Source organism: Salvelinus fontinalis, chromosome 17 (assembly GCF_029448725.1).
Source record: "Salvelinus fontinalis isolate EN_2023a chromosome 17, ASM2944872v1, whole genome shotgun sequence".
Lineage (NCBI taxonomy): Eukaryota > Metazoa > Chordata > Actinopteri > Salmoniformes > Salmonidae > Salvelinus > Salvelinus fontinalis.
In genome coordinates this window covers 31,295,932-31,310,988 of record NC_074681.1, presented here as the reverse complement: position 1 = coordinate 31,310,988, position 15,057 = coordinate 31,295,932, and the positions used below count along the sequence as shown (strand labels likewise).

Here is a 15,057-nt window from a genome sequence, read left to right as displayed (position 1 = left end):
TGTCCGGGATTTCCTGGAACAAATGCTGTCAGTTGGGATTTTCTTTAAATGTCCTCATAGTATACATGCAGTAGGCCTACTGTTATTACTTCCTAAATGATAACAGAAGGCATATATTGGCATTTCATTTGGCACATTCATTCTGCTGTTCATTGCTTTTCAAGGCTTAAAAATCCTCCTTTAACCTGTCTCCTCCCCTTCATTTACACAGATTGAAGTGGATTTAACAAGTGACATCAATAAGGAATTATAGTATTCAGACCCCTTGACTTTTTCCACATTTTGTTAAGTTAAAGCCATTTTCTAAAATTGATTAAATAGTGTTTCCCCCTCATCAATCTACATACAAATCCCATAATGACAAAGCATAAACTGGATTTAGAAGTTTTAGCAAATGTATTAAAAATAAAAAACGGAAATATCATATTTAAGTATTCAGATCCTTTATCAGTACTTTGTTGACGCACCTTTGGCAGCGATTACAGCCTCGAGTCTTCTTGGGTATGACGCTACACATCCCAACAGCATGAGGCTGCTACCACCATACCAGGTTTCCTCCAGGCATTCAGGCCAAAGAGTTCAATCGTGGTTTCATCAGACCCAAGAATCTTGTTTCTCATGGTCTGAGAGTCTATAGGTGCCTTTTGCCAAACTCCAATCGGGCTGTCATGTGCCTTTTACTGAGGGGTTTCCGTCTGGCCACTCTACCAGAAAGGCCTGTTTGGTGGAGTGCTGCATAGATGGTTGTCCTTCTGGAAGGTTCTCCCATCTCCACAGAGGAACTCTGGAGCTCTGCCAGAGTGACCATTGGGTTCTTGGTCACCTCTCAGACCAAAACCCTTCTCCCCGATTGCTCAGTTTGGCCGGGTGGCCAGCTCTAGGAAGCGTCTTCGTGCTCCAAACTTCTTCCACAGGTAGACCCCAATCAAGTTGTAGAAACATCTCAAGGATGATCAATGGAAACAGGATGCACCTGAGCTCAATGTTGAGTCTCATAGCAAAGGGTCTGAATACTTATGTAAATAAAATATTTTTATTTTTTATAAATTTGCAAAACATCTAAAAACCTGTTTTTGCTTCTTCATTATGAGGTATTGTGTGTAGATTGATGTGGAAACATTAATTTCATACATTTTAGAATAAGGCTGTAACGTAACAAAATGTAGGAAAAGTCAAGAGGTCTGAATACTTTCCGAATGCACTGTATGTCATGGAAAGAGCGGTGTTCTTAATGTTTAGTATACTCAGTGTGTATTATTGTGTGCGCTCAATGTTGCGCTGGCTGCGCTCTCTGCACGTGCGCTTCTCCTTGACGTCAGCTAGGAGGGGCCAAAGCGGTTTCTGTTGTGTTCTTAGTGCTGATCATCGTAGTGAGGCTGACTGCAGGAGCCGAGACCCAAGGAGCTACTGCCTGAAACGTCCTGCATCTTCCCCTACCTTTCAATCTCCATCTCTCTCTCTATCCTGGATGTGAAGCATGGATTCAATTTACATTTTTCTCGTCCTACTTGTTTCCCAAACCTATTTTCTAGCCTCTGCAGACAGGAAATTCGGTGAGTAGCCTACATCTATTTATCTGTGATTATGAAGGATCATAATGTTCCCACAGCTGCGAGGAGACGCACATATGGTTATTTTGGGTCTCTGTCAATATTTTATTAGGCAGTCTGGAAAGGCACTGAATAGCCTACGACTGCAGCTCTTGTTTGTAGGAAGATATAACGGCTATATCTATAATGGGGGGCAATTCGGTGTAATATAGCCTAATGACAAGAAAAGTGTGCAAGAAATATAGGCTATAATGTTAGGCCTATATTATTGTTTACACCTGTTGTTTACACATACGTTTTTAACATGTGCAGGCCAGCACACCTAAAGTGTTTACTACTCTTAAATGATTACTATTTTAATAGCCACTGGGTAGCCTAACAGTTAAATTATTGGAATAAATGCCATTATTTAGGATACAGTTTAACCTTTTTTTGCAGGGAGAAATCGCAGGGAATCACTGTAGGCCATCTGGATGCGTTTGCTGTTTGATGTCGTTCTATCACTAAGGTGGTGAGGGTCAGGGAAAAACCTTTTTCAATGTTGGTTGCGGGACCAAGGTAAAATTCGCTTTATATTTTATATAAGGTGGACATTCGGTTTTCTCTTGTCAATAGCTATTGAATCAAGCATTCCATGACTTCGAAGATGCTATATTCTGAATCAGGGGTGGATGGAGAACAATCCACACTTTATTATTTATTTGTAAAAGATTTTGGATTACAATCGTCAACATCTTTTACACAAAGTGCGCATCACTATGAAAAGGATATATTCTGAATCAGGGGAGAATGAAGAAAAAACACATTTTTTTTGTTAATTGAAATTTCAATATACATTTTATTTCTTCCGGCTTTCAATCTTCAATAGCTCTTACACGAAGCGTGCTGTGACTATGAAAATGATATATTCTGAATCAGGGGAGGACGGAGAAAAATACACGTTTTTGTTGAAGTCCGGACCTCTGGCAGTCTCTATGGGGGTGCCACAGGGTTCAATTCTTGGACCGACTCTCTTCTCTGTATACATCAATGATGTCGCTCTTGCTGCTGGTGAGTCTCTGATCCACCTCTACGCAGACGACACTATTCTGTATACTTCTGGCCCTTCTCTTGACACTATGTTAACAACCCTCCAGGCGAGCTTCAATGCCATACAACTCTCCTTCCGTGGCCTCCAATTGCTCTTAAATACAAGTAAAACTAAATGCATGCTCTTCAACCGATCGCTGCCTGCACCTGCCCGCCTGTCCAGCATCACTACTCTGGACGGCTCTGACTTAGAATATGTGGACAACTACAAATACCTAGGTGTCTGGTTAGACTGTAAACTCTCCTTCCAGACTCACATCAAGCATCTCCAATCCAAAGTTAAATCTAGAATCGGCTTCCTATTCCGCAACAAAGCATCCTTCACTCATGCTGCCAAACACACCCTTGTTAAACTGACCATCCTACCAATCCTCGACTTCGGTGATGTCATTTACAAAATAGCCTCCAAAACCCTACTCAATAAATTGGATGCAGTCTATCACAGTGCCATCCGTTTTGTCACCAAAGCCCCATATACTACCCACCACTGCGACCTGTACGCTCTCGTTGGCTGGCCCTCGCTTCACACTCGTCGCCAAACCCACTGGCTCCAGGTCATCTACAAGACCCTGCTAGGTAAAGTCCCCCCTTATCTCAGCTCGCTGGTCACCATAGCAACGCCCACCCGTAGCACGCGCTCCAGCAGGTATATCTCTCTGGTCACCCCCAAAACCAATTCTTCCTTTGGCCGCCTCTCCTTCCAGTTCTCTGCTGCCAATGACTGGAACGAACTACAAAAATCTCTGAAACTGGAAACACTTATCTCCCTCACTAGCTTTAAGCACCAGCTGTCAGAGCAGCTCATAGATTACTGCACCTGTACATAGCCCATCTATAATTTAGCCCAAACAACTACCTCTTTACCTACTGTATTTATTTATTTTGCTCCTTTGCACCCCATTATTTCTATCTCTACTTTGCACCTTCTTCCACTGCAAACCAACCATTCCAGTGTTATTTTTTACTTGCTATATTGTATTTACTTCGCCACCATGGCCTTTTTATATTTTTATTTATTTATATATATATTTTGTTTGCCTTCACCTCCCTTATCTCACCTCACTTGCTCATATTGTATATAGACTTATTTTTCACTGTATTATTGACTGTATGTTTGTTTTACTCCATGTGTAACTATGTGTTGTTGTATGTGTCGAACTGCTTTGCTTTATCTTGGCCAGGTCGCAATTGTAAATGAGAACGTGTTCTCAATTTGCCTACCTGGTTAAATAAAGGTGAAAAAAAATAAAAAAAAAAAAAGGAAAAAAAATTTAAAAAAGGAAAAGCCGTGGATTTTTCTCCATCCTCCCCCGACTCAGAATATATAATTTTCAATGTCATGTCACGCTTTGTGTAAGAGTTATTGAATATTGAAATATTTTATTAGGTGTGGATTGTTCTCCATCCACCTATGATTCAGAATATACCATCTTCATGTTCATGCATGCTTAGTTCATGCATGCTTAGCTATTGACAAGAGAGAACCGTATTTCCAGTACGAAACAAATTTTACCTCGAAGAGAGCGGGCCACTTTATTATGTAACCTTGATAAGTGGCGGCGGCTACCTGCCTGCTAAGGTGACCAGGAAAATGGTAGCTATGCTGCTCATTGGGAGGAAAACCAAAACATTATTACTTTCTAAACCTTCCAAAACCTATTTGTTTATAGCTATATCTATTATTATAAAGATAAGCATTTTAAGAAGAGAGATGAAAATCAATCACATTGTAAAAAACTTCCTTTAGTATTATATATGGGTATAGATTAATTGTTATCTATATTAAATGCTTTATGTATATTAAATGCTTTACCTATATTAAACGCTATGTAATAAAATACTCATCCCATGGAAACCATATTTTTCATTTCAAACAGTATCTAATTATTATTCTGTTAGCATATTTGATAGTGATGTGGAAAAGGTAATCCAAGGCCTCTGTGTGATGATGAGTTCCGTTTACTTCAGTTTTCAGTTGTTTGCTGTTCAATGTGATGTTGTAGCCTCATAACTTTTTCTAATTGCATTTGCGATAACTCCATCATTCAGGTAGAGAAGGATATGGATATGGATAGGGCATTAGCTTTGATTCCCCTGTAGCTGCTAGCTAGTATTATTTGACAACAGTAAAATCTGTTACGCTCTTGTTTTTGCTGCAACTGAGCCCTAGTATGACTATATACTAGAGCCCACGTTGCCTGTGTCAGATTTTGTATCATGTGGTTGAGTGACTGCTGTCACTAACAGCTGGTGAAGCTTCATTCACTGACTGCAACCCCAATCACCTGTGTGCCATCTTTTAGTTCACATGAACTTCAGTGTAGGCTTCAGATAGTATCCCTCTGTTTCTGCCCTGTTTTCTTCAGTTTCATGCCAAGTGAACACGACCTTGCTGTAAGAACACAGTCACCTTGTTCTTGCTGTGCTGCTACACACAATTTTATCTCACTGTGTTGTGTTCACTTCCTCTGAGGCCAGACAGACGACTCAAGTTGAAGGCTGCTAGCTATGGGATCAGAGAGGAAAGAACGATGGGTTATTTACAAGCTCTTGTGTTTATTTTTGGATGCCTGGCCTCGACTATCTGAGTCACTTTTACTTCCTGTGTCAGTTGATCAAAAGCATTTCTTCATTGGCTGTAGTGTCACATATGTGCGGCTGCTGATTCACAATCAGATGAAGAGGCCTAGTGGCGAACTAAAGAGCCACATTGCACTTAAGTTGTCAGTTGTCGTGTTGCTTTTTTAAGTAATTATTTTTTTCCTGGGTTGGTTGCTCAAGTTGAAAGCATACTTGGATCAATTCCCCAACGACAGCAGGGAGAAAGAAGAGGCAGTGTTATCATCCCCACTGTGTCCATAGTGACTGGGAACAAACAGCCTATAGAGATTGAACTTGTCTGTTAATTTACAGGATTAAACTGGGAGGTGAAAAACAATAAAGTTGACAGTGTGTAACTTTCAAAGTGTCAATTTAGAGGAGAGCACAGATAGTGCTTTGGAATTGCAGTCCCAATATTTGCTTCATTGTTTGTGGACGGTGCAGGACTACCCTGGAAATAACAGTTTCCATCAGGTGTGCTCACACAAAGCTCCTTAAATTGATAGTAATTTCTCTGTGTTTGTGCTGCCTGACTAACTGCCCCCTGTAACACCATGTTACTCTCATCCCCTCCTCTCACTTCCTGAGACTGACTGCCTGACTCAAAGCTCCAGCATTGATCCACGAGACTGAAGCATGGACACGATATGCAAAGCTTCACTCAATCCTCTGAAGTCTCAGCCAAAGCCTGTATTCAATGTTCACTGCTCTTGCTATACACCACTACTTTAGCAGGTCTATTGCAATAGGTAAGGGCATTTTCATATTGCTCAGATTGTTCTGTAGCTTCGGTATTTCATGAGGAGAGGCTGTTGACATGTTGTGACGGGGTCATGTCAGGCTATATCCTCCTGCCCATGTAGTTTCCCTGTATACACTGCAGCCAGGTGATGTCAGCCTCGATCGTCAGTCATGCCCCAATGCAACTGAACAATCAGCATGAATTAAAGATGTTAATACCTGTTGCTATGGAAACCGTCGCACAGGCATGTGTGAGATGACCTTTTCCGAGTGCCGGGCGGGCTAGTGATTGCAATATTTGATTTCGCTTTCGTGTTTAGTAAGTGTTTCTAGTCAGGCCGCTGGCTTACAGAGCAGAGAGATACTGACCCTCAACCAAACTATAAACCTACTGGGAGATGACTGACTGCTGGCTTTTTGAGGCTTGTTGAAGTCTAAAAGTTATTTGGGGTGACTAACTCAATTTCCATCAAGTTAAGAACTGAAGAATGTCTAACTAACTGTTACTGAGAGCCATGTGTTGTGTGACCAAGTTGAATGTAGGCTACTGTCATTCAAAAAGCATGGCTGCAGCCATCATTGGAATGTTTCCAACAGGCATGACACGAAGGTAAGACTTTTCATAAAGTAACCTCTGAACATGTCTCGTTTTAGTTTTCTGTTGCAAACCGTTATGCTACGGTGTACCGGTGCCGTAATGAATACATCCCTGAGCTCTGTCCTTCAGTAACATCAGGTATCTGGTCAGAACATGCAGATTGTAGCGTGGGATATGGCTTGTGTCCCAAATGGCACCCTATTCCCAATGATATAGTGCACTACTTTTGACTAGGGCCCACTGGGAAGTGGACTTGGACTCTTGTTTGTTAGAGAGATAACAGATTGAAATTGTTATGCTGCTTGGCAGCACTAAATCCAGGGTAACGCCAGTGCTCTTTGCACACAGGGTGGAGTTGATTGAAAAATCCATTCCCATTTCCAGTTCGTATTTGTCTCATGTGCCACCCACAACCTATTTCAGACTCTGCATTCATAATGGCCATAAAACCCACAGAGTAAGGCTCAGAAGAACACAAATGACAGATCAGGTTCAAAATACCATTCAGCAGATTAAAACCCATTCAGCTGGTGATTTCAAAATGACTCAAAAATAGGATGAAACTATAGTAACACGGTATACAGTAGAGTATGACTGTCTCTGAAATATTGTACAGTAACATCTTACTATACATCTTAAGAGACAAAATAGGGCCATGTTGAACACAAGAGAAAATGTTGGAGGAACATGGTTTGTTAACAAGGGCACACCTTAGGGAAAAGGATGGCCACTATTATTCATTCACTTTACAATAAGGGGTGGACATGAATGACTCAAACTAAATGTCTAGTGACAAATATGGAGAAGGGTAGGGTGTTGTTCAGTGGTGTAATTTTGTAATTAATGGATCCCCATTAGCTAAAGCCATAACGCTAGCTAATCTTCCTGGGGTCCAACACCACTTAACAAGACATTACAAATAACCACAGTCGAAACTTCACAAACATTCAACAAGTAGACAATACAGATAATTAAAATACCTGACAGGAAACACATTTAACATTCAGTTGGTGCTTTCTATTTGCTATCCAGTCATATGGTCTTTCACATTAGATGTTCTTTTATTCTTTTCTTGAAGGTGGATTTACTTTTTTGCCTGAAAAATATGGATTGGTAAAAATTTCCATTCAGCTATGGCTCTATATAAAACTGTAGATTTTATGGCGATTTGTCCTTGGCTTGAGTTGTTTTAGCTGCCCTGAATTTGCGTGTCTGGTTTGGTGGTTAAGTGTGTTGCTAGTATGTACTACTTGGACTGAAAAATACAACATTCCTAAAGAAAATCAGAAGACTAGATAGTAATTTGTTTTTAACGTGAAGCCATGAGAGATTCTGATGCGTTTTATTAATATTCATTCAGTTAGTGTAGTGGATGGTATACGCAGGTATATGCCAGATACCCACTTATTTTTCGGAGGGCATTGCGTATACTCACTTCTTAATCACCACAATGAGTGTCAAAGTAGTGTAGTGGACGTATACACTGTATCAATTAATAAGGCTGATGGAACTGATCTTCCCATTTTATGCGCAGGTAGGCCTACGCGCGTATTTGGAAGTCTTTAGAAAATAATTGCCTCCACGTTTCTATAGTGAGATTTTGGCTATAAGCAACTTTGAAGCAAGGTAAGACATGCCTCATAATAAGGAAAATGTCCAGGTTTCAAACAATTAAGGAACAGGAAAAATATAGCGATGCTAATGATAGGCCTAACCGTCAACTTCTGGTAGATAGAAAGGCTCTCAAAAATGTTCTCTATTTAATGTTAACTAGCTACATATAACGATGTATGGTGAGAGTCGGGAAGCCAGTTCAGGGAGTGAATACTTTAATAAATAAACACACACAACAAGAAACGCGATCAGCGCACCAACATGACACACAAACAATGTCGACTGGGGAAGAAACCAAAGGGAGTGACATATAAAGGGCAGGTAATCAAGGAGGTGATGGAGTCCAGGTGAGTGTCATTATGTGCAGATGTGCGTAATGCTGGCGACAGGTGTGCGCCATAACGAGCAGCCTGGTGACCTAGAGGCCGGAGAGGGAGCACACTTGACAGTACCCCCTCCCCAACGCAGCTCTAGCTGCAGGACGCCGACCAAAATTATGATCTCAGGGATCAGGAGCAAACTGGTCACCTCTGCTAAGGTGAGGGAACCTGTTGATCCGGCTGAGGCGCTGGAGCATGACGACCTAGAGCGCTGGAGAGAGAGCATACGTGACAGTACCCCCTCCACGGCGCGTTCGGCTCCAGCCACAGGATGCCAATAACAGGGACGATCCCAGGGATCCGGAGCGGACCGGTCGCCAGAAACCTGACAACCGGCTGAGCAGTGAGAGCCCGATGAGCTGGTTGTGACCTCCCTGGTTGCCTCGGTTGAGGCATGGGAGCCTATCAAACCCGCTGAGGCATGGGAGCCTATCAAACCCGCTGAGGCATGGGGAGCCTATCAAACCCGCTGAGGCATGGGAGCCTATCAAACCCGCTGAGGCATGGGAGCCTATCAAACCCGCTGATGCATGGGAGCCTATCAAACCCGCTGATGCATGGGAGCCTATCAAACCCGCTGATGCATGGGAGCCTATCAAACCCGCTGATGCATGGGAGCCTGTCAAACCCGCTGATGCATGGGAGCCTATCAAACCCGCTGATGCATGGGAGCCTATCAAACCCGCTGATGCATGGGAGCCTATCAAACCCGCTGATGCATGGGAGCCTATCAAACCCGCTGAGGCATGGGAGCCTACAAACTCGCTGAGGCATGGGAGCCTACAAACTCGCTGAGGCATGGGAGCCTACAAACTCGCTGAGGCATGGGAGCCTACAAACTCGCTGAGGCATGGGAGCCTACAAACTCGCTGAGGCATGGGAGCCTACAAACTTCCTGAGGCATCGGAGCCTACATACTCGCTGAGGCATGGGAACCTACAAACCCGCTGAGGCCTCCCAGGTAGCTCCGACTCCAACAACATCCCCTCCAACACAAAAACAAACAAAAAACACTCCCTGATGCTTCCCTTTGTTGAGTCATCATTCTATAACGATGTACGCTGAGAGTCGGGAAGCAAGTTCAGGGAGTGAATATGTTTAATAAATAAACGCACACAACAAGAAACACGAACAGCGCACCAACATGACACAGAAACAGGAACAATGACGACTGGGGAAGAAACCAAAGGGAGTGACATATAAAGGGCAGGTAATCAAGGAGGTGATGGAGTTCAGGTGAGTGTCATTATGCGCAAATGCGCGTAAAGCTGGTGACAGGCGTGCGCCATAACAAGCAGCCTGGTGACCTAGAGGCCGGAGAGGGAGCACACGTGCCACTACAAAGTAGCCTATGCCTACCTGGCAGAACATATGATGATTCTTTTCATCAATCCAGTGGCTACAACCAAACAGCAGTGCTAGGTGCCTGTGCACTTCAATTAAAGGGTAACTACACTCAAAAAGACACATTTCCCAGACTTCAAAAGTGGTCTCCTGATGTGATTTAAGTATTGTTATGGTTGCTGGCGTCTTCGTTTGACCTGCATTCAATCACCCAAGTTATCACCATGGTTCAGGCTTCCCACAGTTCCCCAGCTTTTACCCCCTGACTCTCTCTCTCCCTCTCTCTCACCTTCCTGGGTCTTATGAAGGTAGATAGTCAGTGAGTGTAGCCTACATATTGTAATCGAGGTATGTTAGGTACCGCATGACTGTAATGTGCATAATATGACATAAATGTCAGCTTTTTAAAATGTAGCTTATCTGTGTTGGTTGGATAATCAACATCATCTTTGATCTCTTGATCAGTCTTTGTATATTCTGTAAGTGTAGCCATGCTTAGGTGTGGCCAGGCTCTCTGTCTTCAACGATTATTTAAACAAATGTTATGTCAGTCACGGGACACAGACTTTATAGACAATAGACACAGTAGAGATGGGGGTTTGAGCTGAAGTTTGTCTGAAAATGTCTCGTTTGCCTGACTAGTGCTACCCAGAGTTAGTTGCTCTTTGACACTTTTCTCGAAGTTAATGGGAATAAAAGGATGAATTTCAGGAGGCAGTACTTTGATCAATAGAGGTCAGTTAGCTGGGATGAGCTCTTCAATGCTCCTTGATGATACCAATAAACAAGAGATTTTGAACTGTCTTCTACACAGAGATCTCATTTTCCAGATGGTCTAACTTGATTCATTTGCCAGTAAAGACCAAATCACAGACAGCCCGTGTGGAAAAACACCCACAGTGTTGTTATTGATTCATTTGTCAGAATGACTTATTTTTTATATTACTGTGTTTTTAGTAGTTACATCCTTCGATGTGGTGTGGCTGTATGAAACACATATTGGTTACACTTTACTTAGTGGTGATATGTAGCATTAAAACAAACTTCAGAAATATGCATGTCATAAAGAGGCATAACGCTCTACATATCAGCACTAAAGTGTTACCAAGTGTTCAGGTTATAACTTAGCCTCACATTCAACTCCAGGTCTCCCTTAGTTTCCCCCAAGGTTGCTTCTGTGCTCATTAGGTTGATCAGTATGCCAGCTCTCCTCCTCGTGTTAGTTTAGGTGCAGTCTTCTTCCTCTTCAGCAGCCCACTCACAGACACAGGAAGGAGCGGAGTAGAGCTGACTCCTTCGTCAGTAGCAGGCCCAAAATAAAAAGGAGTGTGAGTCTGTCTGTCTGGTGTGCATGTAGCCATACTGACTAAGAGAGTACAGTATGTGTAGCTCTTCTTAGTCATACAAGTACACCCGAAATCTCCATTCACACGCCACTTCAAAAGAGCACTATTATTCAATACTTAAAAACATTTCCGTACTTTAAAAAAATTCAATTTCAAACACACATACTCTTACTTTAGTAAGTGTTGCTGGCGTGTGTGTAATGGATTCACAGCAGCACAAAGGCTGTAGAAACACCAACTACAGAAGGTGGTGACTTACTGTATGTATGATGCACATCACACGTCGTGTCTTCACTCTCCGTAATGTCAGAGTGCTAATTTGCCATACCTCCCTGCCTGGGGTGTCTTATGTGCCCTATGGAGTGTGCTACCAGTGGTGGTGGGGTGCTGCTGCAGTATGACAGCAATGAGACACATTCTGCATCCCAAATGGCATCCTAATCCCACAGGGATCTGGTCAAAAGTAGTGCACTACATAGGGAATAGGGTGTCATTTGGGACATAGGCTTAGAATTCCAGCAGCTCCACACCACAATAGACAAACAAAAATATGTGTTCAGGAAGCACTTGGGAGAAAAGCAGTCATAAAAACCTAGAGATAACAAACAAACTATTTATATCAACTCAAGAAACTGCAACATTGAGGAAAGTGGACCCATGCAGCCGCCCACATCCCATTCCCATGTCATACAGTTACTGGGCCCAGCCTGAGAGCGATGTAATACTGCAGTTCAGATTGGATTTATGAATAGGGTTAGACATGGTATCCTAGGGAAGGTAAGGGGGGTGTCAAGTTGGTTCTTGGAGAGAGAATAATTGTGCCTGTTAGACCTACCCCTCTCCTGGCTGCATCGCTGTCACCTGCTTTCTCCTTTCCCCCTCTTCCCTCATACCTTCTTCCCTCCTCTCCTTTCCCCCTCTCCCCTCCCATCCTCTCCCCTCCTCTCTCCTTTCCCCCTCTCCCCTCTCCCCTCCCATACTCTCCTCTCCTCTCTTATTTCCCCCTCTCCCCTCCTCTCCTTTCCCCCTCTCCTCTCTTTCCTCCTCTCCCCTGCTCTCCTTTCCCCCTCTCCCCTCCACCCCTCCTCTCCGTTCCTTCTCTCCTCTCCTCTCCCCCTCTTCTCTCCTCTCCCCCCCCCCTTCTCCTTCACTCCACCCCTCCTTTAGATATATGACAGGTGTAAAGATTTGTCTGAAACAGCCTGAAGTCAATGTGTATTGCCAGATTCCTGGTAAGCAGACATTTAAAATACTCCTCCGCTGGAGTGCTGTGCTAAATGTACACATCTCCCACTCCCACAGAACTATCCTATGCCTTGACCTCCTTCTCCCCTCTCTCTCCAGATTAAATTCTATAACTAGTGAGGTCCAGCCACCCGACAACCTGCCCACTCGACCCCATCCTCTCCTCCCTTCTGGAGACCTTCTCCCATTCCTCACTTCCCTCATCAACTCATCTATGACTACTGGCATCTATGACCACCCTCTGACTTCAAAAAGGCCGGAGTCGCTCCCCTCCTTAAGAAACTAACACTAGACTCCTCTGATGTCAAAAACTACAGACCAGTATCTCTTCTTTCTACTCTTTCTAAAACACTTGCTGTCTCTGACCAACTCTCTCGCCATCTCTCTAAGAACAATCATCTTGACCCTAACCTGTCAGGCTTCAAGACTGCTCTTCTCTGTGTCACGGAGGCTCTCCGCACTGCCAAAGCTGACTCTCTCTCCTCTGTTCTCATCCTCCTAGATCTATCCACTCCCTTCAACACCGTGAACCATCAGATCCTCCTCTCCACTCTCTCAGGGCGTCTCAGGTTCTACACACTCTTGGATTGCATCCTACCTGGCAGGCCGTTCCTTCCAGGTGACATGGAGAGTATCTGTGTCTGCACCACGTACTCTCACTACCGGCCCACCACATCAAACTCAACCTCGACAAGACAGAGCTTGTTCAGGAAAGGCCTGCCCGCTCAAAGACCTCTCCATCATTGTTGACAACCCCACGGTCCCCCTCCCAGAGTGCAAAGAACCTTGGTGTGACCCTGGACTACACCCTGCCGTTCTCTGCAAACATCAAAGCAGTGACTCGCTCCTGCAGGTTGATGCTCTACAACATCCGTAGAGTACGACCCTACTTCACACAGGAAGCAGATCCAAATCCAGGCACTTGTCATCTCCCATCTGGTGGCTGGGCTCCCTGCTTGTGTCATCAAACCCCTGCAACTTATCCAGAATACTGCAGTCCGCCTGGTGTTCAACCTTCCCAAGTTCTCTCATGTCACCCTGCTCCTCCACACACTCCACTGACTTCCAGTCGAAGCTCGCATCCACTACAAGACCATGGTACTTTCCTACGGAGAAGCAAGAAGAACTGCCCCTCCCTACCTTCAGGCTACACTCAAACCCTACACCCCAACCCGAGCACTCCATTTTGCCACCTCTGGTCTCTCGGCCCTCCCACCCTTATGGGAGGGTATCACCCACTCAGCCCAGTCCAAGCTCTTCTCTGTCATGACACCAATGCTTAATTTGTAAATCGGAATGTCCCGGAACACATAGTGAGCGCGAAAGGTGGGGGGGGTATCCGGGGGGCTCTGAGGTACAGGAACACATTGAGAAAAAAAGTGTCAAACACAACGTATCAGCGCAGCAGACAGAGTAAACAGCCAAGTCGCCTACTGTCTATGGTGGTGAAACGGACAGGACTCTCCAAGGTGCTGATTCATTCAAACACACAAACACAACACACACAAACACAACGTTTCAGCGCAGCAGACAGAGTAAACAGCCAAGTAGCCTACTGTCTATGGTGGTGAAACGGACAGCACTCTCCAAGGTGCTGATTCATTCAAAGCATTTTAGACGTCACTGCCCACATATGCCCACATACTTGAGTATAGCTGTGGGGCTTACGCAAGTCTGAATTTCTTATAGCCTAATTTTCTAGACATCAATGTACAGCAACATTTTTAGACAACACTGCAGAACACCATCCATATGCATATGCACACATACTCAGCTGTGGGCCTTACAAGACCCCAATTTCCTATCATTTTCAAGACATCAATGTAGCAGTAGAACAAATATCACAATATCAGAATATAACTTCAAATAAAATAAATCAATGTAGACTACAGCAGAACACACACATGAGAATATATAGGCCTCATGCCTTTGTGATAATATGAAGCACATATTCAGATTACCTTCACAGTACAGAACAAATTTGTAAATAAAAGAAAATGTCCTACCTTAGTTTTCAAAACCTCCCACAATGACTCTCCCCATGTCAAATCCATTTAACTCCCGAGAGTCAATGTCTTGCTCAAGGCCATGAGCGGGCCTGTGGCTGTGACGTTTAGCCTCCTTCTAAGGCTGTTCTGAAGACTCTGGCTGTAGTGTCTATTTTTTTCATTTTGAGTGTTATTTATAACCTGGTTGTCTTCATTAGCCTTGTCTACAAGGCTTGCTGCCACCAAATGCACCTTGTTTCGGGCATGTTCAAAAAACGTTTAAAAAGTATTATTTTTTAAATGTTACGTCTCTTTTTTGCATGTTCTACAGCTCATTTTAGAATCCTGCATGACAAGCCAGGGGTTAAATGTTTGCTTGTTCTTGAACTGCAAATTGCACCTGCTCCGAGTACTTCGTCTGTGTGTGTACTGCCCCCATCCCTCCCAGCTCCCTCTCCCGCTGAGTCAGACTCACTAAAAGGCCTACTATCTAGTGGAGGTGCTGGTGGTGAAGCTGAACTGGCTGGATTAGTAGCGCTGCTAACTAAGACATCGCCATCA

At 43.9% G+C, this 15,057-nt stretch overlaps 1 protein-coding gene across 2 annotated transcripts in view; it reads left to right on the top strand.

The window, feature by feature from the left end:
- The first annotated feature begins 1,338 nt into the window (after window positions 1-1,338).
- Window positions 1,339-15,057, top strand: part of LOC129814156 (receptor-type tyrosine-protein phosphatase N2-like) — a 151,678-nt gene continuing 137,959 nt past the window's right edge. Inside the window, exon 1 of one of the 2 annotated variants that reach the window (XR_008753236.1) lies at window positions 1,339-1,553. Coding sequence is in view for 1 of the 2 variants with exons in the window: in XM_055867000.1 (XP_055722975.1) it covers window positions 1,478-1,553 (76 nt within the window). In the remaining variant the exon portion in view is untranslated. The remainder of the gene's footprint in view (window positions 1,554-15,057) is intronic. The other variant, XM_055867000.1, reaches the window with a different exon arrangement.